This window comes from Talaromyces stipitatus, genomic scaffold (assembly GCF_000003125.1).
Source record: "Talaromyces stipitatus ATCC 10500 scf_1105507295527 genomic scaffold, whole genome shotgun sequence".
In the NCBI taxonomy this organism is placed as follows: Eukaryota; Fungi; Ascomycota; class Eurotiomycetes; order Eurotiales; family Trichocomaceae; genus Talaromyces; species Talaromyces stipitatus.
The window spans coordinates 4046474-4073759 of record NW_002990114.1 but is presented as its reverse complement, the minus strand read 5'-3'; the positions used below and the strand labels follow the sequence as shown (position 1 = coordinate 4073759).

General features: G+C 44.9%; 12 protein-coding genes across 12 annotated transcripts, besides 1 other annotated feature; 8 read left to right on the top strand and 4 right to left on the bottom strand.

Moving 5' to 3' along the window:
- Positions 1-1077: 1077 nt before the first annotated feature.
- On the top strand, positions 1078-4765 carry TSTA_095220 (JmjC domain protein, putative; the record flags this gene model as incomplete). The annotated part of the gene is made up of 2 exons (XM_002479194.1): positions 1078-2635; positions 3096-4765. 2 exons carry the CDS (start codon positions 1078-1080, stop codon positions 4763-4765), a joined length of 3228 nt encoding a protein of 1075 aa, XP_002479239.1.
- A 1398-nt stretch (positions 4766-6163) lies between these two features.
- On the top strand, positions 6164-8155 carry TSTA_095210 (chromatin structure remodeling complex protein RSC3, putative; the record flags this gene model as incomplete). Its single annotated transcript, XM_002479193.1, has 4 exons — positions 6164-6443; positions 6519-6942; positions 7013-7292; positions 7357-8155. 4 exons carry the CDS (start codon positions 6164-6166, stop codon positions 7732-7734), a joined length of 1362 nt encoding a protein of 453 aa, XP_002479238.1. The 3' UTR covers positions 7735-8155.
- Positions 8156-8484: 329 nt separating this feature from the next.
- On the bottom strand, positions 8485-8805 carry TSTA_095200 (uncharacterized protein; the record flags this gene model as incomplete). The annotated part of the gene is made up of 2 exons (XM_002479192.1): positions 8485-8543; positions 8619-8805. 2 exons carry the CDS (start codon positions 8803-8805, stop codon positions 8485-8487), a joined length of 246 nt encoding a protein of 81 aa, XP_002479237.1.
- A 590-nt stretch (positions 8806-9395) lies between these two features.
- Positions 9396-10604, top strand: TSTA_095190 (uncharacterized protein; the record flags this gene model as incomplete). The annotated part of the gene is made up of 4 exons (XM_002479191.1): positions 9396-9513; positions 9707-9859; positions 9914-10123; positions 10339-10604. The coding sequence occupies 4 exons, from the start codon at positions 9396-9398 to the stop codon at positions 10602-10604; spliced, it is 747 nt and encodes a 248-aa protein (XP_002479236.1).
- Positions 10605-12481: 1877 nt separating this feature from the next.
- Positions 12482-13586, top strand: TSTA_095180 (uncharacterized protein; the record flags this gene model as incomplete). The annotated part of the gene is made up of 4 exons (XM_002479190.1): positions 12482-12776; positions 12843-13030; positions 13122-13364; positions 13554-13586. 4 exons carry the CDS (start codon positions 12482-12484, stop codon positions 13584-13586), a joined length of 759 nt encoding a protein of 252 aa, XP_002479235.1.
- Positions 13587-13629: 43 nt separating this feature from the next.
- On the bottom strand, positions 13630-15352 carry TSTA_095170 (uncharacterized protein; the record flags this gene model as incomplete). The annotated part of the gene is made up of 5 exons (XM_002479189.1): positions 13630-14112; positions 14165-14600; positions 14652-14784; positions 14860-14916; positions 15007-15352. The coding sequence occupies 5 exons, from the start codon at positions 15350-15352 to the stop codon at positions 13630-13632; spliced, it is 1455 nt and encodes a 484-aa protein (XP_002479234.1).
- Positions 15353-15712: 360 nt separating this feature from the next.
- Positions 15713-20663, top strand: TSTA_095160 (ATP-binding cassette transporter, putative; the record flags this gene model as incomplete). The annotated part of the gene is made up of 12 exons (XM_002479188.1): positions 15713-15847; positions 15996-16763; positions 16819-17098; positions 17165-17398; positions 17459-18180; positions 18234-18396; positions 18450-18800; positions 18852-18975; positions 19029-19100; positions 19151-19879; positions 19936-20394; positions 20450-20663. 12 exons carry the CDS (start codon positions 15713-15715, stop codon positions 20661-20663), a joined length of 4251 nt encoding a protein of 1416 aa, XP_002479233.1.
- A 313-nt stretch (positions 20664-20976) lies between these two features.
- Positions 20977-21861, bottom strand: TSTA_095150 (uncharacterized protein; the record flags this gene model as incomplete). Its single annotated transcript, XM_002479187.1, has 2 exons — positions 20977-21710; positions 21777-21861. The coding sequence occupies 2 exons, from the start codon at positions 21859-21861 to the stop codon at positions 20977-20979; spliced, it is 819 nt and encodes a 272-aa protein (XP_002479232.1).
- Positions 21862-22133: 272 nt separating this feature from the next.
- Positions 22134-22643, top strand: TSTA_095140 (uncharacterized protein; the record flags this gene model as incomplete). The annotated part of the gene is made up of 2 exons (XM_002479186.1): positions 22134-22213; positions 22283-22643. 2 exons carry the CDS (start codon positions 22134-22136, stop codon positions 22641-22643), a joined length of 441 nt encoding a protein of 146 aa, XP_002479231.1.
- Positions 22636-22655: a microsatellite.
- Positions 22656-23217: 562 nt separating this feature from the next.
- On the top strand, positions 23218-24095 carry TSTA_095130 (DUF1014 domain protein; the record flags this gene model as incomplete). Its single annotated transcript, XM_002479185.1, has 3 exons — positions 23218-23271; positions 23412-23515; positions 23582-24095. The coding sequence occupies 3 exons, from the start codon at positions 23218-23220 to the stop codon at positions 24093-24095; spliced, it is 672 nt and encodes a 223-aa protein (XP_002479230.1).
- Positions 24096-24273: 178 nt separating this feature from the next.
- Positions 24274-25438, bottom strand: TSTA_095120 (peroxisome biosynthesis protein (Peroxine-7), putative; the record flags this gene model as incomplete). The annotated part of the gene is made up of 2 exons (XM_002479184.1): positions 24274-25180; positions 25275-25438. 2 exons carry the CDS (start codon positions 25436-25438, stop codon positions 24274-24276), a joined length of 1071 nt encoding a protein of 356 aa, XP_002479229.1.
- Positions 25439-25798: 360 nt separating this feature from the next.
- On the top strand, positions 25799-27274 carry TSTA_095110 (CUE domain protein, putative; the record flags this gene model as incomplete). Its single annotated transcript, XM_002479183.1, has 2 exons — positions 25799-26105; positions 26133-27274. The coding sequence occupies 2 exons, from the start codon at positions 25799-25801 to the stop codon at positions 27272-27274; spliced, it is 1449 nt and encodes a 482-aa protein (XP_002479228.1).
- Between the last annotated feature and the right edge of the window lie 12 nt (positions 27275-27286).

The window sequence follows — 27286 nt, the reverse complement described above, 5'->3', positions numbered from 1 at the left end:
CCGAGCCCAGATCTGATCAATTTAATAAATTAAACGAAATCACCTTCCAAAAATCGGCTGTCCATCTGAGACTGACTTCTTGAGGTGAGGTCCCCACTAGCTTAGCTCCATTCCATCACTCTGGTTTGGCGTTTCGTTAGTTTTGATAGTCTACCCTCCAATTGGTCCAATAGCAATAGAAATTTCGCCGATGAGAGAGTTCTAAAAACTTCGTCTATGACTCGTCGAATTTTCTATATGACCCATACGTTATGGTATTAATCTTCACCTTCTCGAACTAAGATAGTCATGTGGCCACCACGATCGGTAAAGACTCAAGAGACGAATCTGGAGACGGTGTGGATGTCCTGTACCCCTATCTCAGGCTGCGAGTGGCATTTCTTAAAGCTCTTCAAGCGGGTCGGTGACATCAATGGTGCATTCCAGACTTTTGATCTGGTATTTGCTTCATGGATTGCTGCCTTCGGCCTTTGTGGCGGTGAGTGTCAGTCTGTGAGGATGGTCTCGGACAGTTCTCCTGCCTGTAAAAAATGTAGGCACGTACTAGCCTATACTTATTTGTATCATGATTGGTTAGCACTTGTAATTCAATTTATGAAATATCTTGAAATCAGCCAAATGCGATAAACCGCAGTCCAATCGCCTGACCCCTACCCCCGTACTCCGTACGCATCTTTCCAATATAAGGTCGTCGAGATCGAGTAGAGATTGTGACCTGTATGCTAGACAGAGAGCGAGTCGCGGATACTAAGCATGGAATCTTTTTCCTACGTCGTAGCGTTGAATTCTGATCAGTTGTAATCAAGTGCATTCAGAGCTGCAGCGATGTATCAATGCCATTGAACTATGGGACGAAAAATTATGAGGCAAGACAAATGGATACGGGCGCAGTTAAGACTGGAAGCTGGTCACGTGACGATAATGTCTTTGTCACGTGTAGATAAAACTTCCAAGACTGATGTTTGCAGCTTGCAAAAGACAGAAGGAGCAAAATATCCCGCATCAATTATGCAAGAGAACCAATTCTATCAGCTATGATGGCCTAGCCATCGACGATTCTTTAATAACAGCTGCACAATGTCAAAATCTACAAACATCATGCTCCCATTCCTCTATCCGTTCCTGAACGCTACCAACTGCTCAAAACGAACGACGATCAAGGCAGCAGATAATCTCCTACGAACTCGCCGCCGATGGCAGTCCACATCCGGCCACAATTTATCGATCGAACAAACTCCTGACGAAAAAACGGGGCCCGACCTTTCACACCTTAACCCTCCACCGTCAGACTACTCGCGATTCATCTTTCAGGATAAATGCACCGCGAAATTGGTCGCTGGCTCCGGGGGAAACGGATGTGTTGCTTTTCTTCGAGAAAAGTACATTGAAGAGGGACCTCCAAATGGTGGCGACGGAGGCAGTGGTGGAAGTATATACATCCAAGCTATCGACGGCTTAACGAGTTTGCACAAACTTGCGCGACAAGGGACCATCCGAGCCGGAAGGGGTAAAAACGGACAGGGAAAGAGTAGAGGCGGGAAGCGAGGTCATGACGTTCTGATACAAGTACCGGTGGGGACCGTTGTCCGCGAAATATCCAGATATGATCCCGTCGAAGAGGCAGAACATAGATACAAGAGTTTGAAGGGTTCGATGCCCAAGGAAGAGCAGGCAATGGGAATGTATGCAGCGCAACGCGACCGATTCGTACTGTATCCCGGCTCGCTTCCTTCCGACTTCCTGACGACGACTTTTCCGACGCTCGGTCCACCGCGACGGTCCAACCTTGCTGCGTTGGAGCCTCCAGCCCCGATCCATTTGGACTTGTCACGACATATGGATCAGCCCAAGCTTCTAGCTGCAGGCGCGGTTGGTGGATTCGGCAATCCTCACTTTGTGGCACGCAATATGGGACGACCTAAATTCGCAACGAAAGGCGAAGGAGGCATGACTTTACACTTGGAATTCGAGCTCAAATTGTTGGCCGACGTCGGTTTAGTGGGGTTCCCCAATGCAGGGAAAAGCACCCTACTTCGTTCTCTGACAAACAGTCGCACGAGAATTGGGAATTGGGAGTTCACTACGTTGTCTCCAAATATTGGCACCGTGGTTTTGGACGATTTCAAGGGAAGGCCACGCGTAGAGTCGTCGAACAAGAAGAGTCCTCGCACAAACTTCACAATAGCTGATATTCCTGGTTTGGTCGAGGATGCGCATTTGGATCGAGGCCTTGGATTGGGATTCCTACGACATATTGAGCGCGCAGGCATTCTTGGTTTCGTTGTTGATCTCAGCTCCGCCGATCCTGTTAAAACTTTACAGAAGCTCTGGCATGAGCTGGGCGAATACGATAAATTGCGCAATGCAGAAATCGAGTCAGAGCCTGTGAACAAGCAATGGATGGCTTCGAGTCCCCGAGACCCTCTACCACCGCTGGTTTTGCCGCCTATTTACCGAAAGCCGTGGTTTGTTGTCGCTACCAAAGCTGATTTACCTGACACTCGGAAGAACTTCGCTGCTCTCCAGGATTATCTGTCACAGATTCAGGAAGGGTTTGTTAAGCACCCTAGCGGACACAAAGATGCGTTTCGAGAGCGCCTTGTAGTGGTTCCGGTGAGTGCCATCAAGGCCGAGGGTGTTAGCGGCATACCGAATCTTGTGATGACTTTTCTTGAAGGCCATTGATCAGATTGATTCTTATGTATATTAATTCGATCCCTGTATAACAATGTATATAATAAGATATATACTAGCATTCTCTCTCATTAAAATTTCCTGCAGATAAACATATATGTCAATTTTTTCATTGAGAAATTCCTTAATATTGTCTGTATTTCAGCACTTCATTCAATTTGTTGTCCATTGTCAATCGCTGGGTGACGTTCTACGCTAGACGGGTAACCCCGTTTGTCGGGGAAGCTCATATTTAATCCTTCTCCTAACACAACATGGCACATCTTCCACATTTTTTTCTCCTTCTTAGGAATTATTCTTTACTCCCACTTTTGCAAATTTGGAGACTCAAAATATTTGGACCAGATGCCAGATGTCCTCCTTGTGCCCTTCCATCTTGAATCCTTGCTAAATTGCGAGAGGGATCATCGACACCCGTGCACAAAACAGTCTGAAATTCATACCAATGGAAGCTCTCATCACCAATATATTGTCTGCCATTGACAACCCCCAGCTGCAAGATCCTATTCTGGAATGTTTTCAGCACGATAAAGAGAAACTTCTATCTCTTCTTCGAGATGACCCACAAGGTGCTCTGAACATGGCAAACGCGAAATTACATGTCTTTCCATTCAAGGATGTGAAATGGTGCTGGCGTCGTCTTTACACGGATGCTTGTCTTGTGCTAGCAGTGCGGCTAATCAAGGCGAATATCCATTCTGACCATGGGAGTGACTACCATAATGATGACTCTTCTTGGCTTGCGGATGTGGTGCGACCCCTAGACATGGCGATCATAATGACTGGTGCGCCCTGGCGAGAGGAGATGATTGAATCACTGTTTTCTGCCTTGAAGGACTGGTTACGAGCAAATAGAAAACAGTTTGAACAATCATCCATATCTTTTGAATGCGGCGACGACGAACGCAGTGCAAAACGACAAAAAATGAATGTCCCCTTGTTTCCACCAGGATCAGCTCCACTGCCTGAAATAAAAAAGCCAATTCCTCGAGTGTCAGCACCTTCTTTCTTCGCGATGGAAAACCACATACAAAATGTGCGTACACCACTTGTTATCACTGATGCAATTAATAACTGGCCTGCATTGAATGAAAGGCCTTGGTCATCCAAGGACTACTGGTTTGAGCACCTCCTAGAAGGGAGACGACTTGTCCCAGTTGAAATTGGTCGTTCCTACACTGATGAAGGGTGGGGACAGAAAATCATGCCGTTTTCAGAGTTCGTAGATATCCACCTCTGGCGGCTTAAGGATGGTTCGAAGACAGCAACGAGCGATGCAAAGCAGCAGAATGAAGTTCAGACTGGATATATGGCACAGCATGATCTTTTGGCACAGATTCCTGCTCTACGAAAGGATATCGGTGTCCCGGATTTCTGCTATATTGATCCTCCGGGTCCTGAACCGGGAACGCCTGTATATCTGAAAAAGATGCGGGAAAAGGAGGAAGCGATGAATAAGGAGAAAGACGAGAATTCAATCGACCAGGGCTCAGCGGGAAATGCTACTACAACGGCAGACGGGATGGGATTGAAGGACATTTCGTCCAAACGGAACCATGCCGGCTATCAGTCAGATAGCGAAGCACAGATGGGCATCGCCTCCGATCCGATTATAAATACCTGGATTGGTCCTTCATGGACGATATCCCCATTGCATCACGATCCCTACCATAACATCCTTGTTCAAGTTGTTGGTGCTAAATACATTCGGCTATACTCGCCTCATACCCCAGCATCACAGATATACCCCCGAGGAATGGAGTTGGTCAATGACAGCGACGAGAATATCACGCCTGGTAATCAAGACCAGACTGGCACAGGCTTAACTTCACAGAACACAGAAAAAGGCCAGCTGATTGACATGTCAAATACATCCCAGGTTGATCTGGCAGCTATTGAACTGTCACCTGCTGAATTCGAGCTTTGGGAGTCTAAGTGGCCTGGATTTGCTGATGCAGATTATGTCGAGACAGTTTTGAAGGAGGGTGAATGTCTCTATATTCCTGTTGGCTGGTGGCACTATGTACGGGGGCTTAGAGCAGGTATCAGCGTGAGTTTTTGGTGGGGTTAGCTATTGATGTGTTACCTGAATTGCAATAAATATTCACTCGTGTTAATACTTGCATATGAACTGCTTTGTTGATTTGATTTTAAGTAGAGAGAACTCGTACAGTTGACGGCCTGATCCCTCAGGCATCAATGACGGAAAGCTTATCGTTGATAAGTCTGAAAATATACTAGGAAAGTTATCTTTATATTATAAAAGCCATAATCATGTTTCTACCTCATCCAATCAGTTGGAGTGTATATATGCGCTGCTTTGCCATAATAAGGATAGCCGTAGAATAATCCTGTCAGTTGAAAGCAACCCTACTAACCCGGAAGTTGCATCCGTTCAACACCCCTGTAAATGAGGGAGGGGCTGTAATGTATTGTGACAAACTGAGCAGCGTTCAAAGTGCATTGAAAGAAATTGACAACCCAATAAGAATTACGAGACAAGCAGGTAAGAGATAAAGATAGTCAACTTAGATCGCGGAACGATATCGGCCTTCCCCGGCCTATACTCTGATTCTTATTCCATTCCACGTTTAGTTATTTCGTTGCTAGTTGCCCAACATGAGACTGGTTTGAGCCTTCAAAGTCCTGACTTGGGCAAATGACGATAGAGTAACATATTTGATCGTGCTTTGAATCTTAATGAAAGATCGGCGGGGTTTGAAGACTAATGGCAACTCTTCGGCGGAATGGACAACTATCCTCGTGTGAGCCTTGCAGGAAATCCAAGCTGCGTTGCGACCACAAAAGTCCCACTTGCGATCGATGTCTACAACGAGGTCAGGCCAATCATTGCTTCTATCATCCTGCTCCTTTGACACGACCCTCTCGACCACAAGCACTCGTGCAAAAAAGATCAGGGAGGCCGAAGAGAAAGTACACCAAGAACCAAGTGACCTTCCGTATCAACAAGGAACCATCTACAATTACTCAAAGTTCCACCTTAACCACATCGTTGGATACCGGAACAAACCTCTATGACCAATATATTGGACAGTGGACTTCAATGAAAAAATGGCCTTTGGCACCTGGAAATCTGGGCCTTACGTTACCTGAAGACATTTTCAATGAGTCTCATGATGCCACCGGCGTGGGCAATCAAGATCAGGATTATTCACAAGATACCACTGCTGCACACCGTCCCCCAGAAGAGCTGGACAAGATTCGACTTGGGGCCCAAGTTCTGCTCCAGTTAAACGAGATCCGCTGGTTGTAGAAGATAATTGAACTCAAGAACAAGATTTCCACCGGCTGGTTTCTCGGACCTCCCTTGACTCGCACTTTGTGTGCAGCTATTGAGAAGATATACGATGCTGCAGTACAAGGTTCTAGTGACACCCAGCTCTCCTTGCTCAGCTTGTCCGCTGAGATATTCACAAACACCACAAAAAGAATTTTAGTAGCTGAGACGATGACCATGCCAGAATATATGTCCTTGATTGCCGCGAGATGGGAAACAATTGGACTCTTATTTGCAGTCTTAGGGACGGCTACTTTTCATATACCGGATGATGATCCTGTCTTTACACACAACCCCTGGAATATCGACAGAAGGCAACTGAGGAACATTTCAGTTGCTGTCAGTGAGATCTGCTGTCAATTCTGCAATCATTCTGGATTTACCAGTGATCCCTTATGTTGGCTTGTGACTCAACAGACAGTGCTTCTCACTCTTATGGCTGGTAAAAGTGGTATGTCTTCCATTTCTTTGATCACCTTGTAGTTCACTTACGAGAGGCGGCATATATCTAATAGCAGTTGTATAGACTTTAGAACTTGGCAAAAGCTGGGTGACCTATCAACTATCACCTATGCCATCGGCCTGCACCGACCTAGTTCAAACCTCGAAGAAAAATGTCCGTTCTTCCTTGCTGAGATACGTAAACGAGTTTTGGCATGTGCATATTCACTTGACAAGGAACTGGCTACAACGTTAGGACTTCCACCCCGGATCTGCTCTAGATACTGTTGCATCGAACTTCCTCTGGATTTGAGCTATGAGGAAATCATTGCTACGCCAAGCGAGGTCGAGCAGGCGCTACAGAGCCTTGATCCTAATGGCTGGAATATTAAAGGAAGCTTGACCCTTGAGGTTAGGCTCCGCATCGCTTTGTTGACAAGTTTCATGAGGGAAAATATTCTAGAGCTGTCTATGAGCCATCAGACTGATGACCTTCTAGACCGAGTCGAGTGCGTATTCTATGCCCCTGAACTATACCAGAGGTAGAGAAGATATTGACAGCAATTGTGGTGAAAACAGGAAGATGATCAAGGATTCTCGCGAGATGCAACAAGCCCTTCCTCTCTTTTTACGTTGGACGCCAAGTGAATCTGAGTCGAATTTCGCTAACGAAAGTCGTTCTCTAACACACCTCGAATTCACATACCAAGAGTTTTTACTATATCGGATTGTGTTGAAGCGGCTAGAAATCAAATTACAGGGACTGATTGATACTTCTTGCGAAATCATTTCCACGCTGCTTAATCTTACTACACTACGAACCAGATCTGCAAAGTCTATGCAAGATGTGTCCTGGGATGTAAGGTCACCTCAGTTGCATATGACATATGTTAGTTCCTGCAACCTGACATATGTTTGAATAGTTATGCTACATGGGTCTCCCTGCTGCAGGGATTTTAACCACCGAGTTACTCAACAAACAGTCTACCGCTACACAACTACCCATACATTCACGATCCCAGATGATCCAAAAGCTCAGCATCTTTGTCTCACATCTAAAATCCTTTATTGAACCGCATGAGGGAATATATGAGGTTGCTCAGCAAGGCGCGAGCATAATTTGCAAGGTTCTGGATCAGGTCCTTTCTGTTGGTTCCTTGGAGTCAGTTGCACTTGCTTCAGGTACTGACTGGCCTGAGAACTGGTTTGGTAATGAAAACCTAGATATAGGTGAAGATGATCTCATGCCTTGGCTTGAGAATATTGGCTGGGGTCAGGATCCCTGGTTATATTTCACATGAGCCTTATGGACTCGATGGTGTCAGATAATCCGGATATCCAACAAGGCGGAAAGATCAGCCATTTGATCTTGAATGTCAACTAGTCACCTTAGAGCAAATATTTGGGCACCTAGATTTCAGCCTAATGTTTACCCCTCATGATGGCTCACAAATCATCACACCAATATGTCCATATAAACCAAGCTTTGGAACCTCATGTATTCAGACACACAGACAACTCAATACACACAATCTTGCTAGTCAATTCTTCTTTTACTGTCCCTGTTAGCTACTACTCAGAATTAGCTTGGAGTCAACACACCAATCCGACAGATGGGAACCTCGCTCCTGAGGGAAAGAGAGAAGATAAGATAGTGCTATGATATGACGAGGTTGCACTATATATCAGAAATTCTACGGTGCATTAAGCAAGAGAGTTGAACTGAAGACATCAAGAGACTTGTAACCGTTACTCGATTTCAATCCCTTCTATATTACGTGAGCTATGTACGCCGGAAATTCAGTGTCACCATGGAGGTGCCGGGTTACTAATATAAAAGGAAGTAGAAATGCGTTATTTTCTAACTAAGAGATAATCCTAAAAACCTTGACGACGACTGCGATCATCATATGTCTTAACGGGCAAAGAGAACGTGAATACGCGGATAAGAACACGCTAAAACTAGCAACTATGAGGGTCACACTCCATGGATCATCTTCAAAGTGTCCAAGGGAATTTGCATTCCTGTGATCGTTGAATCCTGTGTACAGCTAATTCAATAAGGCGGTAGGCTGGCCGATTCTAGAAACGCTGAATATGGCCCAAAGACCTATTTGCCTATACCCTGATGTCAGTGCCTTCTCAAAAAGAATGAAGTTATGTTGTTATGATGAATGGTACTCACGGCTGCTGATGCTCCAAGCTTCATCAGCTTCGTTGCGCTTGCTGCTAATGCTCCAAGCGTCGTCAGTTTCGTTGCGTTTGCTGCTGATACTCCAGGCGTCGTCAGCCTCTGAACGAGGGGATGCGACTAGAGCCTGTGCTCCGATTGCTAAGATACATGCGAGGTAAATAGTCTTGGAGAGATGCATCTTGAAGAGATGAGAAATGAAATCGAGATGATCGTTAAAGATATGAAGTATTCTGAAGCATGAGATGGAATGCTTGGAAATTTGATGTCCTCGGAAGGATTTTGTTGGATACGGAAGATTGTGAAGCACTTATATAGTTGTTGCCTGTATCTCGACAGTTGTATTATGCATATTAGATACTCGTTTTGCCCTTAGGTTTTCACTATAGACTCTCGATTAGTACTGACTGATGTACGCCTGAATTTTTTCTCACGAAGCACATTTATTGAGTTATTGATGCATACCCCTGTAAATATGCATGCTTACTTTCAATTTACAAGGTAGCAATTTCAATGCCCTGGTAAACATGCATGCATGCTTACTTCTCAACTATTAATTGGTACATATTTATGCGGCGTAGGCATCATATCATACTCTCAACCGCCACACTATCTTCCCTACCAAGGTAATATGCAATTATCCGTGGTTGAGCATGAAATGACCTAAAATTCATCCAAACGACTAATTCGCTGAATGAACAAAGAAGATTTTGCCCTTCAAAACAGCTTCCAGTGTGCACTGTTGAATCTACCATCTTCTGAGTGTCGAACATGGAGAAATACTCTGCTTTGGACGCCGAAAATAGATTATCAGCAGAATCTCTGCTCTCTGACAAGATATGTACAGAGGAAGATGTTCAAGACGGTTTTGCGCTACGTTATACCTATGGTTCCTGGCTCAAGCGTCATAGATGGCTGATTTGCATTGTTCTTTTAACAATCATCTTGAATCTGACCTTATGTATATCATTCTACACTTATGTACGGTTCCGATACTCTCACACCTTTCTATTCAAAGACAATAAGTGGCCCGAATTTCAAAAGCGTTTTTCCTTTTGAAAAGAGGCTAACATGCGCAACAGCGCCGGTACGAGATGTTATCAGGTACGAAGAGAAGCAATTCAATTTGATTCCTATACATCAACCCGATGGGAGCTTGAATCCAGAAAAACCAGGCCATTTCAATGGGAAACCGACACGTGAACTTGCTGAAGATTGGAAGAATATCATGCAACGTACAGCCCGACCAGCCATTATTCAAAAGGGAAATTTGACTAATACCTTTATAGACCAGAATATTAGGCTGACAAAAGACGAACTCGGGCCATTTTCTCATGACGATGGTGTGGTCAAGCTTGGTGATGGTTCTGGATCCTATGGCACCTTTGCAGTTTTCCATGGTCTGCATTGTGTGAAAAGATTCCATCACTATCTTTACAAGGACTTCTATTACCCCAATATGACAAAGTTGGATTCTACCAAACTCTTATATCACACTGGTGAGTTCAGGGAGAAGGAAGAAGAGGACAAAAATTTCCAAGGACTTGATCTAACATAATAATCTAAGAGCATTGCGTCGATTGGTTGAGGCAGTATGTACAATGCAATGCCGATACTACACTTATACCGTTCTATTGGGGAACTAAGTAAGATCCTGCAATAAGTCGGTTTGCGCTGTTGCTAATATTGTACGCAAGCCAAAAAACCCCTTTAGCTGTTGATAAGGGAAATCATCAATGTGTCAGTTGGGAACCATTGGAAAATTGGATGGCAGAGCATTCGTTCGACGCCTTTGAGCCGGGGCTTCTTATGCATCCAATATACGGTGAGAACTATGTCAATTGTTTGTATGTGGCTAGAAGTCTTGAGACGCTAATCTACTATCTAGGAGATCCTTATACTGGAGAGGAGCCGAATACGATTGGAATAGCTCTTGCAGACCATCCGCTGGATGAGGGGCTGTACAGCTTATCAAATTGAGGGGACTGTTACATTCAACTCGCAGAACTTTGGAAACATTTGTATCTATTTGTACTCAACATAACTCCGATTGAAATAGCCTCATCTATGGTCAACCGGTCTATTTTCCCGGCGTTGGTTCTCGCATCCATGTGTAACAACTGCCAACTTCACTTAAACAAGGCTACCAATCAATCAGTATATAGAAAACAAAGCGCCCATGAGATTACTGTTCGTTCTAGTTGGTAAAGCATAGTTAGATGCCGATATATGCATAACACATCCATTAATGGTTCATCGTTTCGAGCTACGATTTCAGGTTGGTAGGATGATTTCTTCTAGAAAGAGGGGGAGGCGAATTATGCAGAGTTGCTCATAGTGCTTATGGTCCGTATTATACCGTAGTACTTATGGTGCTTAAATTATAGTGCTTACAACATGCATATGTAGTAGTACTATGTACTCGATGGGCTGGCTGATTAGGGTTCCAAATGGTCATACCCCCCATCTCGTGCTAATGGCTCGCAACGGTCACGAATTTCAGACAAGCCGCGAGAATTTTCATTTACATGAACGAATAATTAGAAAGTTTAGCGTAGATTAGGCTAGAGATCATGATTACTTTGCCATAACTTCCCTACATGCTTCATCTCTTGCGAGCCCAGAACGACTTTAACTGTCCTCGGTTTCCCCATCATTCATCCATAAAGAATTCCCGTAAATCGACGAACCTTCTCGCCGCGTTCTCTTGCCTATGCTTTAATTCCATTACCAATGGATTTGTCAAAAATGCCGTTTCTCTCAACATGGGAGTCAGACGCTTCAAATGATCTTGATGACGAAGAATCTCTTCAAGGCTCTGAAGCACCATCCTTACACCGACGCAAACAGCTCGAAAAGCGATATTTGAATGCAACAACGCGAGTTATCACCATATTTCTTGCACTATGGGGCTTTATATCTATGAGCGTACAGATATACCACATAATCCGACCGCCGCTACCTACGCCTGACGTATACCGACCCGAAACACTTGAGCCTACGCTGAATCTCTGTGACTGTGGCAGCAGCATCGAAGAAGCACTTTCTAAAATTGCATATACGACTCCCTCGCTACTGCCTGGTTACCCCCACACTGCCGCGATGACGAGTTGACTGCAGAGTTCGATCTTTTTGGTCCAGGTCCAAACGGGACCTGGCCGTACTTTGCCGACGCAAATGGCACAATTCCCATTGATAAATCGCAAGTTGAGAGCTAGGGGATGGAGAAAGAAGCTTTGGGGCTTGAGAGATTGGCATATCGTTCATTGCATGTTCTACTGGGAGAAGTACGTCCGAATGAGAGATACTGGGGTTGTGATGGAGAGGAGATTTGACAGGGTTGCTCATACAAGGCATTGTAGGCGATTGGTGATGAATCCGTTAAGGTTTCATCAATCTCTTGTGGAAGTGCCTGTCATGATGAATTCCAGGATAGTCGAAAGTGAAGAAGGGCATAAGGGTCATAAGAATTGAGTAGAGCGAATAGGAATCCGTATTTGAAGATCACTTGCTTTGTCCAAACATCTCCCTCTAAGCGTAGCCTTTCAATTCTCCAAGCACTTAGATCAAGGGATTTGGGCTGAGAGCCCGAGTTTGCAGATAAGCTGTGAGAAATGGCGCAAGTATGCACAGCTTACTCTGCGGATCTCTTAGTGCTTACACATGGCGTGTTGAGCGTAATCAGAGCGTAATCAGAGGCTAATTGAATGCAAATGACCACGGTATGTGTTATTGACTCGTCCAGATCCAGCTATCCAGAGCAGACTCACAAAGGGGGCTTCTAAGGACAAGTGATTTGAACTTCTCATTCTAAACGTCCAGGCTAGATTCCTTCTGGAAATCATACACCATACACTATGGAACTTCGGCATGGATTCCGCTTGCTCAAGGCCTCCGTCTCAGAGATATTCGATCAAGCACAACTACGAATCGCAGGGCACAATTACATGGAAGTCGAAGATTTCGATCAGATTGATCACCCAGCAGGCTTTGAAAAGGCCCCACGATTTATAACCAGAAACTTTCGCAGTGCATTGATTGGATCTTTTCTCATTGCTGCACTCCTTTCAGGCATTTTTATTCCAATATATACCATCATTCGAGTTAAAGAAAGAGGAACGGCAATTGAAAGAGGCGGTCCTTTCCCTCCTAGTGAGCTTGTCTCCTTTCATTTCATTTCCTTTTCCTGTAGTTATTGCTGACTGGACAACAAACAAGGGCAATTCGAGCAAATCACTTTCCATGGTCTTAATGGGAACAATAACGTCTGGAACAACGTTCTACCTGTGGGAGCTGGATGGGTCGTCATTGATGATCCTGAGGGCTACAATCTTCCTCCTGGACTTCCACTCAATGGGCACTATAATAAATACGGACTTAGCTGGGCTCACCAATACCACTGCCTTGTGAGTACCTCCGCATCTCTCTATCTCTCTTTTTTTTTTCTTGTGCAATTGATTTCAACAAGAAGGCTAATAAGAGTCTGTGTGGCAATAGAGGAGGCTACGCCTTGAGTTTTGGGTTCTGATCGAGAATCGAAGTACACTTGTCAGTGTCCAGCTCGACGAAACTGATGTTATACCAGAGGTCCACGAGTTAAAACACCTTGAACATTGTCATGAATATCTGTTCCAAGCTATCCTCTGTAATATGGACATGACTATTGAGTACTCTACAGGTGATGGTATCAGTCACGGCACGATTGATGGACTCGGAATAAGTCACACCTGCACCAAGAGGGTAAGATTTTATTTTACGAGCGTACTCGTTGACCAAACAAGATGTTACTAACACCTAGCAGAAAGTTTTTGATGATTATTTAGCAGCACATTGGCCTGCTAATGCTGACGCTCAAACGAATACCCATGACCACAATCACTAATTCACTTTCATATGCCGACGTCGTTGTCTTTATATGACTTACTTTAGTTCTCTGCCCAAATGCTATCCTCAAATATGTAGTTTCTCGTCTAATTATCGATCTCTCTCAAAGCACTACTGAATCTCATGACATTCTGGTCATTGATATCACGAGAAGAATGACCACATAGAGACCAGCAGCGACAATGAAAGGCAATCCTATCCAGAAGCCTCCAAGTTTCATCCCCCAGCGAAAGGAACTGGCCAGCAAGGGCCCCCCAGCAACTATACCGCTATAAGCCATGACGGAAAGACCTATATATACCGTTGCTAGATATTTCTGATCAACCAAGCTAGACAGAGTACTTCTTGCGGTTACCGTAAATGCGGACACGAGCGCAGAGAGGATGACTTCGGCAGAGAGTTCTACAGGCGAGTCGGCAACAAAGATTAAAAGATAACCTAAGATGACTGTGACTACGCTGATTTGAGAGAGGCGTTTGTCCTTTGCTGCTCGATCCAAGTGTGCCCTTCTAGCTAGGAACTCTGATAGAGTAGGAAGTAAGATTGTAAGGACGAGCAAGTTTCCAGCTGCTCGAAGAGATATAACGAATGCCGCCTTATTATGCTATTAGATCTTTTCCATATTGCAGTATCAATAGATTATTAGATTCACTAACCTGCGCAAACGTCCAGTGAAATTTCTGTGTAATGTATTGTAGTAAGATAACTGATGTTTGCTTTCCGATATTAGCAATGAAGAAGGAAGATATGATCAACATGGCTGGAACATTTCGTCTCATCCAGATAAAAATTGCTCCCAGCATGTTCTTCAGCTGGCCAATGCGAGAGGCTAATCGAACTATCCAACTGGGGCGACCGAGTGCAGAAGTCAAATTCTCCTCTTCAGTACTCGTGTCTACTATCAAAGACTCGCTTTTCGGGATGTATGTCTCGGGAATCAGGACGATAAGCGATATTAGTCCAATCGTAAATATTGAAGATGATCCTAGGTACGGGATCCAGGGACTTATTGACATCAACCATGCGCTGAGTTGGACAGAGAGAAATTCTGATATTAAAGCAGCTGCAGTAATTTGCGAGAAGGCTGTCGTCCTGTAATCTGTTAGTGTTTATAGTCTTTTTACCACCCGGTCTGTAAGCTACCTATGCTCAGGAGGACACACATCCACTGCCATCACATAAATCATGGACGCCACGCTTGTAGCACCTCCCCCAATGAGTTGAAAAGCTCCTGAGAACCACATAAAGCGGAGAGGAAGGATATGTGGGAACAAGCCTAGCATGTAAGATATGTCAGACTTCTCTATAATATTGAAAGCGTATTTGAGGAAATATCGTTATGCATACACACAATTCTCACCCAGACATCGCTGAGCAAACAGCCAACCGCTCCAAGGAGGGCCGTTTTCTTGCGACCAATTTTGTCATCAAGAGGGCTGAGAATGGTAAAAATCAGTAAATCCACCAGACCATTGACACTGCCATTTATACTCCGTACCTGGGATGGTGTCAAATGTGTCCCTCCAGCCACTGATTAGAGCCACCTCGCTCTGGATCGGTTCGACTTTGCATTTATCACCGCTGGGATTTCCCAGTGCCAATTTTTCCGAGGAATAATAACCACGACAAACAATTTCTTCATAGATAGCTGTCTGTGGCACTACTGCTATGTAGTTAGATAGATCGAAGATCAAAAGGACGACGCAGAGGGACGCAATTGTATACAGCATACGGCGATTCTCGATCGAGTAATAAGATGTGCGCTGCGATACAGATTCTTCTTCAGGGAGTCTGCTGTCTGTGGCTGTACTCAATAACGAAGTTTCTTCATTTGCGTTCGCCATGTTTATGGCTGGTTTTTCTTGTGCGTACTGCTAGTCTTGAGACCAATCAAATTTTGCACGTTGCAGCCGAGAAGCAGAAATTCGGTCGATTTTCGAGATTCTTCAGGAATCAGTTGTATTAAATCAAATTATTAGATAGAAGAATCTAATTTCGGGGTTCATCTTGCTTATCATGGAATTTACGGAGTTGGAGAGCAAATTTTGCCGTATCGGGAAATTATGAATTTACTCCAATCTAATGCAAGATGGATTTGGATATAGCACTGCAAGACAGATTATAAATTCGAAAATAAATAATCTGCGCACGTCTCACTGCCTGAATCCTCTCAATTCCAGAGTCATCTACATCTACCTAGGTACATGGCTGCTGATACATCCTTCGGCTGCCCATTAGGGTCTGACAATCAATTGGGGCCGCAGATTAGTATCTATTGCCGTCCTTTTGATTTCACTCTCTTATTCGAAGATATATTCTTTGTCTGTCTTCCACCTGCTGTGTTCCTCTTGCTTCTCCCACCGTGACTTTATTCCCTGCGGACTCGGTCTGTTAAAGTAGATTCCCACAGACTTGCCATCCCGAAATTGGTATGAACCTTTGAACCCCTTAAAACGTTTACTCCACTTCGAAGCTGATGTCAAATAGTCTGCTATTACGGTACTATTCGTGCTTCATCTCGTGTTTACCATATTTCAAGTCCACACATCAGCCCTTAACACCCATGCCTCATTACCGTCAGCGACGCTCAACATTGTTGCAACATTCACAGCAGCATGCGTCTCCCTTCTAGAAGACCAGCGTTCCTTGAGATCATCAGATCTTCTTACTCTTTATTTCTTAGCGTCCAGTCTTTGTAGCTTACCTCGATTACGATCACTTTGGATTATTCCATCAGCATCGGTCGGTGTGTGTCGATATCTTTGGCTATCAATTTTCATCGTGACAGTGCTCGCTCTCATCGTGGAATCAACTCCGAAAACCAAGATCTTGAAACCGCATTACCAGAAGACTCCTAAGGAGCAAACTTGTGGTTTTTTGAACCGAAGCTTCTTCATATGGATCTTGCCATTCTTGCAGCGAGGCTATTCCAATGTCATCCGAGTGGAGGACATAGAGGAAATTGACACACGTCTCCAAGGACAAGAGTGTGGTGAAAAGCTCCAATCAGCCTGGAAATGTCTACAGCCAAACTACAATTGCCGTCATCAGTTAATAAAAGCCACATTTTATGCTTACCGATGGGCTTTCTTGTCAGCAGTCATCCCACGTCTTGCTCTAAGCGTATTCACATTTGCACAGCCTTTCCTCATCACCGCTACCATAGACTACATTGGGAGTCCTTCAACGCCACAATCGAAAATGACTGGAAAAGCGCTCATCGGTGCATATATCGTGGTATATGTAGGCTTAGCAGTACGTACATACCCATTCAACCGCTCATGCTCTTGCCGGACTGACTTATGAGAAGGTCTCAAAAGCAGTATATTGGCGCCAGATACTCCGCCTTCTTACCATGATACGGTCTGGTCTTATATCCATGATATACAAACAAACAGTTGGCATGACTGCGGCTGCGCTAAAAGATTCAGAGGCGATTACCTTGATGGGCACTGATGTGGAACGGATTGTGCCGAACTTGAGAAACCTCCATGAGACATGGGCTTCAATCTTGGAAGTTGGAGTTGCAATCTGGCTGTTAGAGCGTGAGGTCTGGATTGCTTGCATTATTCCACTCATTATCTCACTAGGTAACTCGGCCTTGGAGTCAAGTTCGTCTACTTTATCCTTTCAGTAACCGCTAATCTTTCGTTTAGGGTCTGTGTTAGCAATGGTACCAGTGTCAACCAGGTCCGGGCAAGCCCAAAAGCAATGGATTGAGCGTGTACAGGAACGATTAACAGTGACCTCAAGCATGTTAGGCAAAATGAAGACCGTACAGATGCTTGGACTCGATGACATTCTGTTCAAAATGGTTTCACGGTTGCGGCAAGTCGAGGTTAAAACTTCGGTCCGATTCCGAAAGCTGCTTATATGGCAAATTGCTCTGTGTAAGGAGATTCGCAATTGTATGCCATAGTGTATGCCATCGAAAGCTAACATCAGTGTAGCTAATGTTCCTGCAACCTTTGCTCCCTGTGCCACATTCACCATTTACGCCATTATAGCAGTTTTGAAACATAATGGATCAATTCTCTCAGGCACGGCGATTACCACTCTGGCTTTGATTTCGATTCTTACCAATCCGCTTCTCATCTTCTGTCAGGCTATGCCTGCTAACTTGCAAGCCGCCGCATGTTTTAGTCGCATCGAGAAATACTGTATGGATAATTCTACAATACTACTCAGACCATCGACCCAAGCATCCGTGGATACTCTAAAGGAAGACAAGGAACAACCATTCGAAATTTCGAAATCGTTCGACACTCCATTAGTCTCGTTCAAGAGTGCAGAAATATCATGGTCTTCGAGACTAGATCCCACACTCCGGAACCTGAATCTCAGTGTCCGCAGGGGAATCGTCATGATCATTGGGCCCGTCGGGTGCGGGAAATCAACATTGATAGAGAGCATGATCAATCAAAGTATGGTAACCGGAGGTACAATAACAGCCTCCTTTTCAAAAGCTGCATATTGTCCTCAGTCTCCGTGGATACAGAATGATACAATCCGAAGGAACATTATTGGCACCTCGGAATTTGATAAGGAGTGGTATGATTTCACAGCCTTATCCTGCGGGATCGAACAGGATTTCAAGGCTATGCCAGAAGGCGATATGCGCATGGCGGGAAGTGATGGCGATTCACTCAGTGGAGGACAGAAGCAAACTATTGTAAGTATCTTGGTTGCTATTTTTTATATGCAAAACCTCTAATATAGTGCTAGGCACTTGCCCGTGCAGTCTATTCTAAACTCGAAGTTGTGCTGTTAGATAATTGCTTCAGCGTGTTGGACTCGAACAGCATCTCTGTGATTTCAAACCATCTTTTTAGTAAGGATGGCTATTTCAGAAAGGCTGGAAGATCAGTTGTTCTTGCCACGACTACATGTAAGTATTCAACCCGTAGAGACTGCAGGCAGGGGTCTAATGAGATTGCTTAGATCAGATGCTTCCCTATGCAGATGGGATCATCGTCCTGGATCAAGGGGAAGTTGCTGCCATGGGGTCATACGACGAAATCATCATACAAAAGCCGGAGATTGCCTTGAAACTTCAGACAGATGGAGAAGATAGTTTTCAACACGGGGGACCGTCAGAGCTCTCTTTGACATCAAATGAAAGAAATGCTCACATTGATGAAATCGAACCAACAGATAATAAAAAAGATGACCATAGTCGACAACAAGGCTCCTGGTCTGTGTATGGGTACTACTTTGATAGCGCAGGATACACCCTACTACTCTTCTTTTTAGCTTTTGCAACAATCGAGGCTTTTTGTACCAGTTTTCAGAGTCAGTTACCCTAACCTCAAAAGTTGATTGACAACTAATACCCTCATCTAGCACTATGGATGCAATGGTGGGTGGAGGCGAATGAAGAACAACCGAATCAACAACTAGGGATGTACCTGGGTGTGTACGCCATGATCTTCGGACTGACCTTGCTGGCTATTGTAGCGGGTTGCTGGTACGTATTTCTTTACACTGAGGAATTGAACTTGACTAATGAGAGCTTCATAGGCTACTATTTGTACGGATCCTCAATAAAACATCACCAAATCTACATTCTGATCTCCTTAGGTCCGCTTTGGGGTATGTGATATGTCCTAATTTTTAGATCCTCTAGACTAACACTACATTAGAGCACCAGTCAGTTCCTTCCAGGGTATAGACACAGGATCGATGATCAACAGGTTCAGTCAGGATTTAGAACTAATCGACATGATGCTACCTATATATGCCGTCAATTTTGTCATGAGTCTCCTGACCGTTCTCATCAACACGATTATCATCTGCGCTCTGGGAAAGTATCTGGGAGCCTCGATCCCATTGCTCGGATTGGTCCTATACTTCCTCCAGTCATATTACCTGCGTACCTCTCGACAGGTCCGACTGCTGGACATTGAGGCCAAGGCACCGCTCTACGCCCATTTTCTTGAAACAGTACACGGCATCTCAAGCATCCGCGCCTTTAGTTGGGATGAGCAGTTCTGCAACAAAAGCCAATTCCTATTGAATCGATCCCAACGACCAATGTACATGCTGTTTTGCATACAACAGTGGCTAACGCTCGTCTTGGACTTGATAGTAGGGATGATAGCAGCCCTTCTAAGCATAATAATTACCTCCTTGAAGGATCAATTCAACTCAGCGCCAATTGGTGTTGCTTTGACTCTCCTTCTGACACTCAATCAGACCTTGACTCAGGCCATCAAGATGTGGACCATGACCGAAACCTCCGTTGGTGCTGTAACACGCATTCAACGTTTTATTGAAGATACTCCCTCGAGTAGACGCAATGCGTCTTCTCCTCCGCCTGACTGGCCTTCGAGGGGTGCGGTGAATTTCCACAATGTGACTGCTGGGTATGAGTGCGTATCCACCAACTGTTTCCTCTTCACTTTGAGTATCTAACCCGCTGTTCCAGTCTCGCCACAAACCCAATCATCAAAAATCTTACCCTAACAATTAAACCCGGGAAAAAGATAGCAATCTGTGGCGCATCGGGTAGCGGGAAAACATCTCTGCTAATGGCAATGTTTCAAATGCTTGAAATCTACTCCGGACACGTCACAATCAATGGACAAGACATTAACAAAATGGAACAAAGTGCCATCCACTCCACTATCAACGTTATCTCCCAAGAGCCATTCTTCCTGCTGGGAACTCTAAGATTCAATCTTGATCCTCACCAGCGGGTTTCTGATGAAAGTTTGATTTCCGCAGTTGAGAAGGTTGGACTCTGGAGTCAAATCAGCCCAAAGGGTGGCCTAGACATGACTTTCTCTGATTCAAACTGGTCCGTGGGACAAAGACAATTGCTTTCACTGGCCCGGGCACTTGTTGTCAAGGCCCCGATTTTGGTTTTGGATGAGGCGACCAGCAGGTATGACCAATGGCTTTTGGAATTTGTTAAAGGACCAAATCTGACATCTTGAAAGTGTTGACTGGGACACGGAGTCTCTAATGCAGTCCATTATCGAGAAAGAGTTATCCCAGCAGACAATCATAGCGGTTATCCATCGATTTCGATACATCGATCGATTCGACATGGTGGCCCTTCTACGGCACGGGGAACTTTTGGAGGTGGATAGGCCAGACGTGTTGCTTTCAAGGGACTCGGAGTTCAGGAAGCTGTATCAGACTTACAACTGATGAGCTTACTACAGATAGCACTACTTTGAAAGTAATCATCAAAGCAGCCTTCATATAAAATTTCCATTTATACCAGTGACTCATTTGTCATGCATACTCAAAACAGAATAATTCACATATTTAAGTGGCATGAGCATGATACGGACAACCTTGGAACAATTTGAGGTAGTAGTAGTTAGTATATACCTAAAGATGTCGTCAGTGACTACAATCTAAGTAAGGCTTCTTCAGCTCCAGGGCTGCTTCAAGTTCTCTTAGGTTATGTATCGATCATGATTGCTTTTTCTTGTTTTGCTATCTATCTAGTTCCTATTTATATCTGCTTTTGGTCTTGATCAATCGGCACATGCCACAGCATGAACTTCGAATGCAAATCAAAAAATCCATTCTTTTCTTCTCTGAAACAACCTCCCCAACCCTCGAATCCTTGAAGCACAACCCCACGAAAGACCTCCTCCGAAAATCCCACCAGAAAACGTGACAAAACCACAAAACCATTTATCTCAGAAAGAAGAAAAGGAATGTCCACATAGTGTACCGAAAGCAGATCAGAAAAACCAAGAACATCATGGGGGGCGTCCGGGAGTGCGATTCGCACTCGCTTCTTCGCCAGGAAGCCCAGTGAAGACTCTCGCATTGCAGACATTCTGATAACGCACAGGCTCATAGTCAGTCCTAGTCGTATGTACGGCGTAATAGACAGGCTGACTCCTGCACGCACGATATTGACGGCCAGTGCAGGATCAAGATTCACCATGACCGTAGGATCATACGACTCGTGAAGTTCGGGAAAGTGGAATCTGGTGTCATAGGGGCAAGAGAAAAGATCGATTCCAATTTTCTGCGCGTCCAAGACGATATCCATGAGCGCTTCTCGCAGGCCATTGTTTCCCGTAGAATTTACCAAAGGTTCCAGCATTGACATCAATTCGTCAGTATGAGTCTCCCGACTGATAGAGCAGTATTCCGCGAAATTTGGCTTCTGTCGTGCGAGGGCCAGTTGGTCGGCAACTTTCGTAAGAAGGCAATGTCTGACATTGTTGGGAGCTATCCACGTTTCAATGTGTTAGTAACTCACTAGTTTGGATGAGACAGCAAGAGGATGAGACGTACCCAGACACATTCTTCTTTTCGCACTGAGAATCTCCCCGTCGATACTGGGACTGAGGTTCTTAACAATTTCGGTGAACTTGAGCATCTTCTCACACAGATAAAAAGTTGATCACCTTGGCGACACACAAGGGCTTAATCATCGCGTGATTGAGATATTGAGCAGCGACTGCTGGATTGAGATCGAGCATCATGAACTCTTTCAAAGTTGCTGGAATCTGCTCAGGATGCAACTCATTATTAACGACATAGACTTTGCCCAATTGATCGATCTTTGCCCACAGAGCGCGAAAGCGTCCACCGAATTAACTTGCACCCATCTTTGAAGTCATTTCCATTGATTGCTGATTCGCCGTCGCAATGTATGACATCAATCAATTCTATCCTACCGACCCGATCAGCAGACAGGCAAAGAAAAGGATATTTGTGAAGGAAGCATGGTACGTTCCAGGAATGCATACTAACATTATCTCGCAAGGAATGGCCGAGGAATATGGACTTTTCTTCAGTGGTTTGACCCGACGACTGGTGACAAAGAAACAAGATGTTTGTGGACTGAAGAAGGAAGGAAGGCTTTATCTGATTGAATGGGACAACAACCGGAAACCTAGGAGTTCTCTAGGAAACGATTTAGCACTTAGTTCTTTCGAGAGAAAAGTATTGAAGGACCCTTGGAATGTATGGCACAAGCGATTTGGACATATTTCGGAACAAGCCATTGAGAAACTTCAGGAAGCAACAAAGGGTGCAATTGTTACTTCATCAAGGGCGTTAGGCAGAAATGAAGAAGGATTCAAGGAGAAATGCGAGATTTGCGAACTTACCACGTCCAACACGACCATTCCAGAAAGTATAGAAGGATATGAATGAATGAATGAATGATGTTTATTACGCCCGGAGGGACTAACCCTATAACTAGGGCACTAGTGCGCTAATTACATAATCTTTCTCACAGATTCGGCATGAACTCGCGATAGCCCATATATTTATCCTTATAACGCATATAAAGTCCTCGGTTGCTGCTGGTAGTCTGTTAGGGGTTCCCTTATTAGAATGTTTGCCTATAGATGATCTTAAAGATTATCTTCTCCAAGTGTACAGTGTCCTATCTTCGGCGGCTATAGCGAGATCTACCTAGAAAGGGAAAAGGAAAAAGAGGCAATTAAGAGATAGATTATTTTATTTTTTACTGTGTTAATTAAGGTTTAGATTCAGTTTCTTGTTCTAATCTTTCTATTGCTATCGCATACTTAATTGCTGCATAGAAAGCTTTCATATCTAGTTACTATCAATCTGAGTCTGACCATGATTTTCCACCCAGAAAGAAGGATAGATTTCCTTATTTTAACTTCCACAAGTCAACCATACAAACATTCATACCTCAAGCAGAGCTAGCTTCCATTTCACTCATTATCTACTATATCAACTTATATATCTACTGAACATGCCAAAGAGAGCAGGTGGTGAAAATAGCAAAAAGGCTGCTGGCAACGCCAGAGTGAGTTATCGAGAATCCTCCCCTCCCCCGCAGTGCACATTTCAGGTTCCCACAATCAGTCGATGACGATGTAGTCGGCTTCAAGAGGGGACATAGCTATTTTTATTAACTGACTGTTAACTGAAATTCTATCAAAATAGAAAGCAGAAGCCGCTGCTCAAAAGCAGGCTGCCGCAGATGCCAAACGGGCTGCCGAAGAAGATGCCCAATGGTCACAAGGAGGAAAGGGTGGTAATGCTAAGAAGTAAGATCTTTACATACCGAAGAAACATTTACAGAATTCAAAATCTCTAACTTATTGGTGACATAGAGAAGCAGCCGAAGCCAAAAAAGCCGAAGCAGCCCGCAAAAAGGCCGAGCGTGATGCCATGCTAGCTGAAGAAGAAGCCTCCCAACCCTCCAAGGCCAAAGGCGCAGGCGCAAAAACCGCACAGAAGAAATCCCGAGGTCTCGATCTCTCCCAACTCGACGATAACCTACCTTCCAGCCGAAAAGCAGCTACTTTGAACGCCTCTGGTATCGAGAATGCGCTCGATGCGCTCGAGCTCACGGAATCTGGGAATGCGAAGATTGATCGACATCCAGAGCGGAGATTCAAGGCTGCTTATGCGGCGTTTGAGGCCAGACGATTACCGGAGATTGAGGCGGAGCATCCCGGTTTGAGGAAACAGCAGCGTGTGGAGATTTGCAAGAAGGAGTTTGAGAAGAGTGATGAGAATCCGTTTAATAAGGTCAATGTTGCTTTTGATGCGAGTCGCGAGGAAATTGCGGTTGTGAGGGAGGCGGAGAGGAGGAAGGTTGAAGCTAGATTGGCTGGGAAGTGATCTATTCTCCCATTTGACCAAAGTTATGCAGCTTCGAGATTGAAGTTCAATGATGGTTTAAAGAAGAAATGACACTTGAATGTTGAATAATGGCAATGCATAAATGATATACACAAGAATAAAATAAATCTCCCTATCAAACCCAACGCCTTTTGTATATTCAAACCAGCAAAACTGTCTATTGCTTCATAATAGCCCTGACATCCCAAACGTATAAACTTTCATCCCAACCGACTGTAGCACACCAACCTTCGGCACCAAACAAGCACCAATCCACACCAGTCACAAACTCCGTATGTTGACTCATACAGCCCAACTCTTCACCTAGAATAGGACCTGTAGGTCCCATACGCATAGGGTCCACATCCGCCTGTGCATCTCCACGATCATTCCATACTCTGCACGTCATATCGTAGCTAGCTGTGAGAAGAAGACTGGAAAGATGAGGAGACCATGCTAATTTGCGGACTGCATAGCCGTGACCCGGCATAACGGCCATGGGACCATGTTGTGGTGCTCGAATATCGAATGTGCGAACTACACGATCCACACCGGCGGTAGCGATAACAGAAGAGCGATATTTATTCCAGTCGTGTGTTAGGCATTCGGATGGAGGAGCAGCAGCGCCAGCACCTTGTGGCGGCATGCCGACTTGATTAGGTACGGGACCGCCGTGTATCGGAATTTGCATGGTTAAATGATTCGAAGCGGAGGCAGGAGTGCGAAGATCAAAGATGCGAATATGTGAATCCGAAGTCACACATGACAAAATATCCGGGGAATGAGGGGAAAATGCGGCCGAGTACGTGCAACTATGCGTCGGTAGGGTAAGAAGGGATTGTGGTCTTTGTGGTGACCATACTTTGACCGTGCCATCCCAACTACTTGAACAGAAGTTCTCCTTGGCCACGAGGTTCCAATGTACGGAGAAGACTTCTCGGTTGTGTTCTTTCCATGCTTGTACAGGGAAATCGTTTACGGAGCTGTCGAATAATTTGATGCTTCCGTCTCCGGAGGCTACAAGGACTTGGTTTTCGTGAACTTCGGACCAGGCTAGGTCATATAGGGCGTCTTGTGTGGTGTAACTAGATAGGCCATCAATATTGATCAATTTGCGGAGACGCGGGGTATGTAGAGCCGCCCGCGTGGAGGGGGAAAAGCTTCTCTGAGCGAACTCACAATTTTGCAGGCACAACGCCGTTTGGAGTTAATTCAAGGATGTATAGACGACCGTTTCCAACCAGCCCAAAATTTGCCGATGCGCTGACACCGAGTCGATTGTCGAAGAAAGGGGAGTATTTAACGGCAGACCCATTGAAGCCTTCGGTGCGGTAATGAAGCATGATGCCGGCCGAACTGAAATGTCTAGGTGGGCGACAATTCGAGTTGGGGCATTTGACGACGTTCGCAAGTACTGAAAATCTAAAAGTTTCACGTCATAATGGGGGCAAGTCCGAGTCTCGAAACACTGCAGCAATGAGCTTGTCGAGACTGCTTGCCCAGAGCTTTGGAAGTTGAATGTGATGCCGACCCGCAGCCGCTGCTCACACCGAGGTAAACGCCGGGCGGTGATTGATTCTGCCATCTACTGTCATTACGTAATTATCATTAGTAAGCAGGACTACTTAACTAGGCATCAACGAGGGCACGATAATTTTGAATATCAACAGTATCAACTACATGATGCAGTCCTAACTATCATAATGACTGACAAGCTACCACGGAAGCGTCGAAAACTATTCTTCGACTCCTACGCAGATTTCGATCTTCAAAAGAAAAGTCTTGAACATGAGACAGTCCAGCCAGCAACTCAGAATAAATCGGATGACAAAGCGGAATACGATGACGAGCCCACAGATGTGAAGCTTGCTCGACTGATATCTCTGTTCCCGGATATAGATGAATCCATCCTGCTTGATGTTCTCGTTTCATACGAAGGCTGTGTCGAGGCGGCATCTGCATGCCTCGAAGCACGACGCGATTCAAAGAGGGAAGATGCATCTTCTCCCCGTTCACATAACAACTTGAACTCTATAGCTGGCATGCAATCTTCCCTGCTATCTTCATTTCAATCGGCCGCACCAGATCAAGCTATAGTCTCATCATCATCAGGCTGGTCCAAACCATTAACAAAGCGAGGCAAGACGCTTCATTTATACTCCCCGGAGGATATTGCTAGACACACCCCTTGCTCTATAATCCACAACTTCCTGGGTCCGGAAGAAGCAAACGAACTCCTGACCGAGCTTCTCGACGAAGCCAAAACCTTCCATTCAGACACCTTCCAACTCTTCGATAAAATTGTACAAAGTCCACATACGAGCAAACTGTACGTTTCTTCAGACTACGAACTGAGACAACAAACTGAACAATACGTCTATAATGGCACCTATCAAACAGACGTACGCAAACTCTCGCCTCGAATGAAAGTTGTATCCGACAAAGTGCAGAAAGTAGTCAATGAACAAGTCCAGCGACGCATTCAAACACATTACCCCGACGGGAAGAAATTAAGATATCAATCACCAAGGGAATGGGTACCGAATGTGGCGCTTGTGAATTGCTATGATGGGCCGCAGGAGAGTGTTGGGTATCATTCAGACCAGCAGACGTATTTAGGGCCTAGGGCTATCATTGGGAGTTTAAGCCTTGGGGTAGCAAGAGAGTTTCGCGTTAGAAAAGTTGCTGCGCGAGATGGCGCTGGCGATGATGACAACAAACAACAGCAAGATGAGGACTCCGTAAAGAAGACCCGCCTACCAGACAAAATAGCCGATGCCCAGGGACAAATCTCAATCCATCTCCCCCATAACTCCCTCCTAATAATGCACGCCGAAATGCAAGAAGAATGGAAACATTCCATCCCTGCAGTGTCCAATATCTCTCCTCATCCAGTATCAGGAAATAAACGAATCAATATTACGTATCGATGGTATCGCGAATCATTACATCCCCGCAATATCCCTCGATGTCGATGCAATATGCCGACGATATTACGATGCGTGCAACGTAAACAGAGCTCTAGAGGGAGGTATATGTGGATGTGTTATGCAGGGTATGCGCCCGGTAGTAAAGGGTGTTCGTTTTTTCAGTGGGCTGAGTTTGATGATGATGGCGAGCCGCTTTGGGAGAAGATGAGGATGAAGAGATCTTATCATACAACTAATGATCAGCTATAAGGCATATATGAG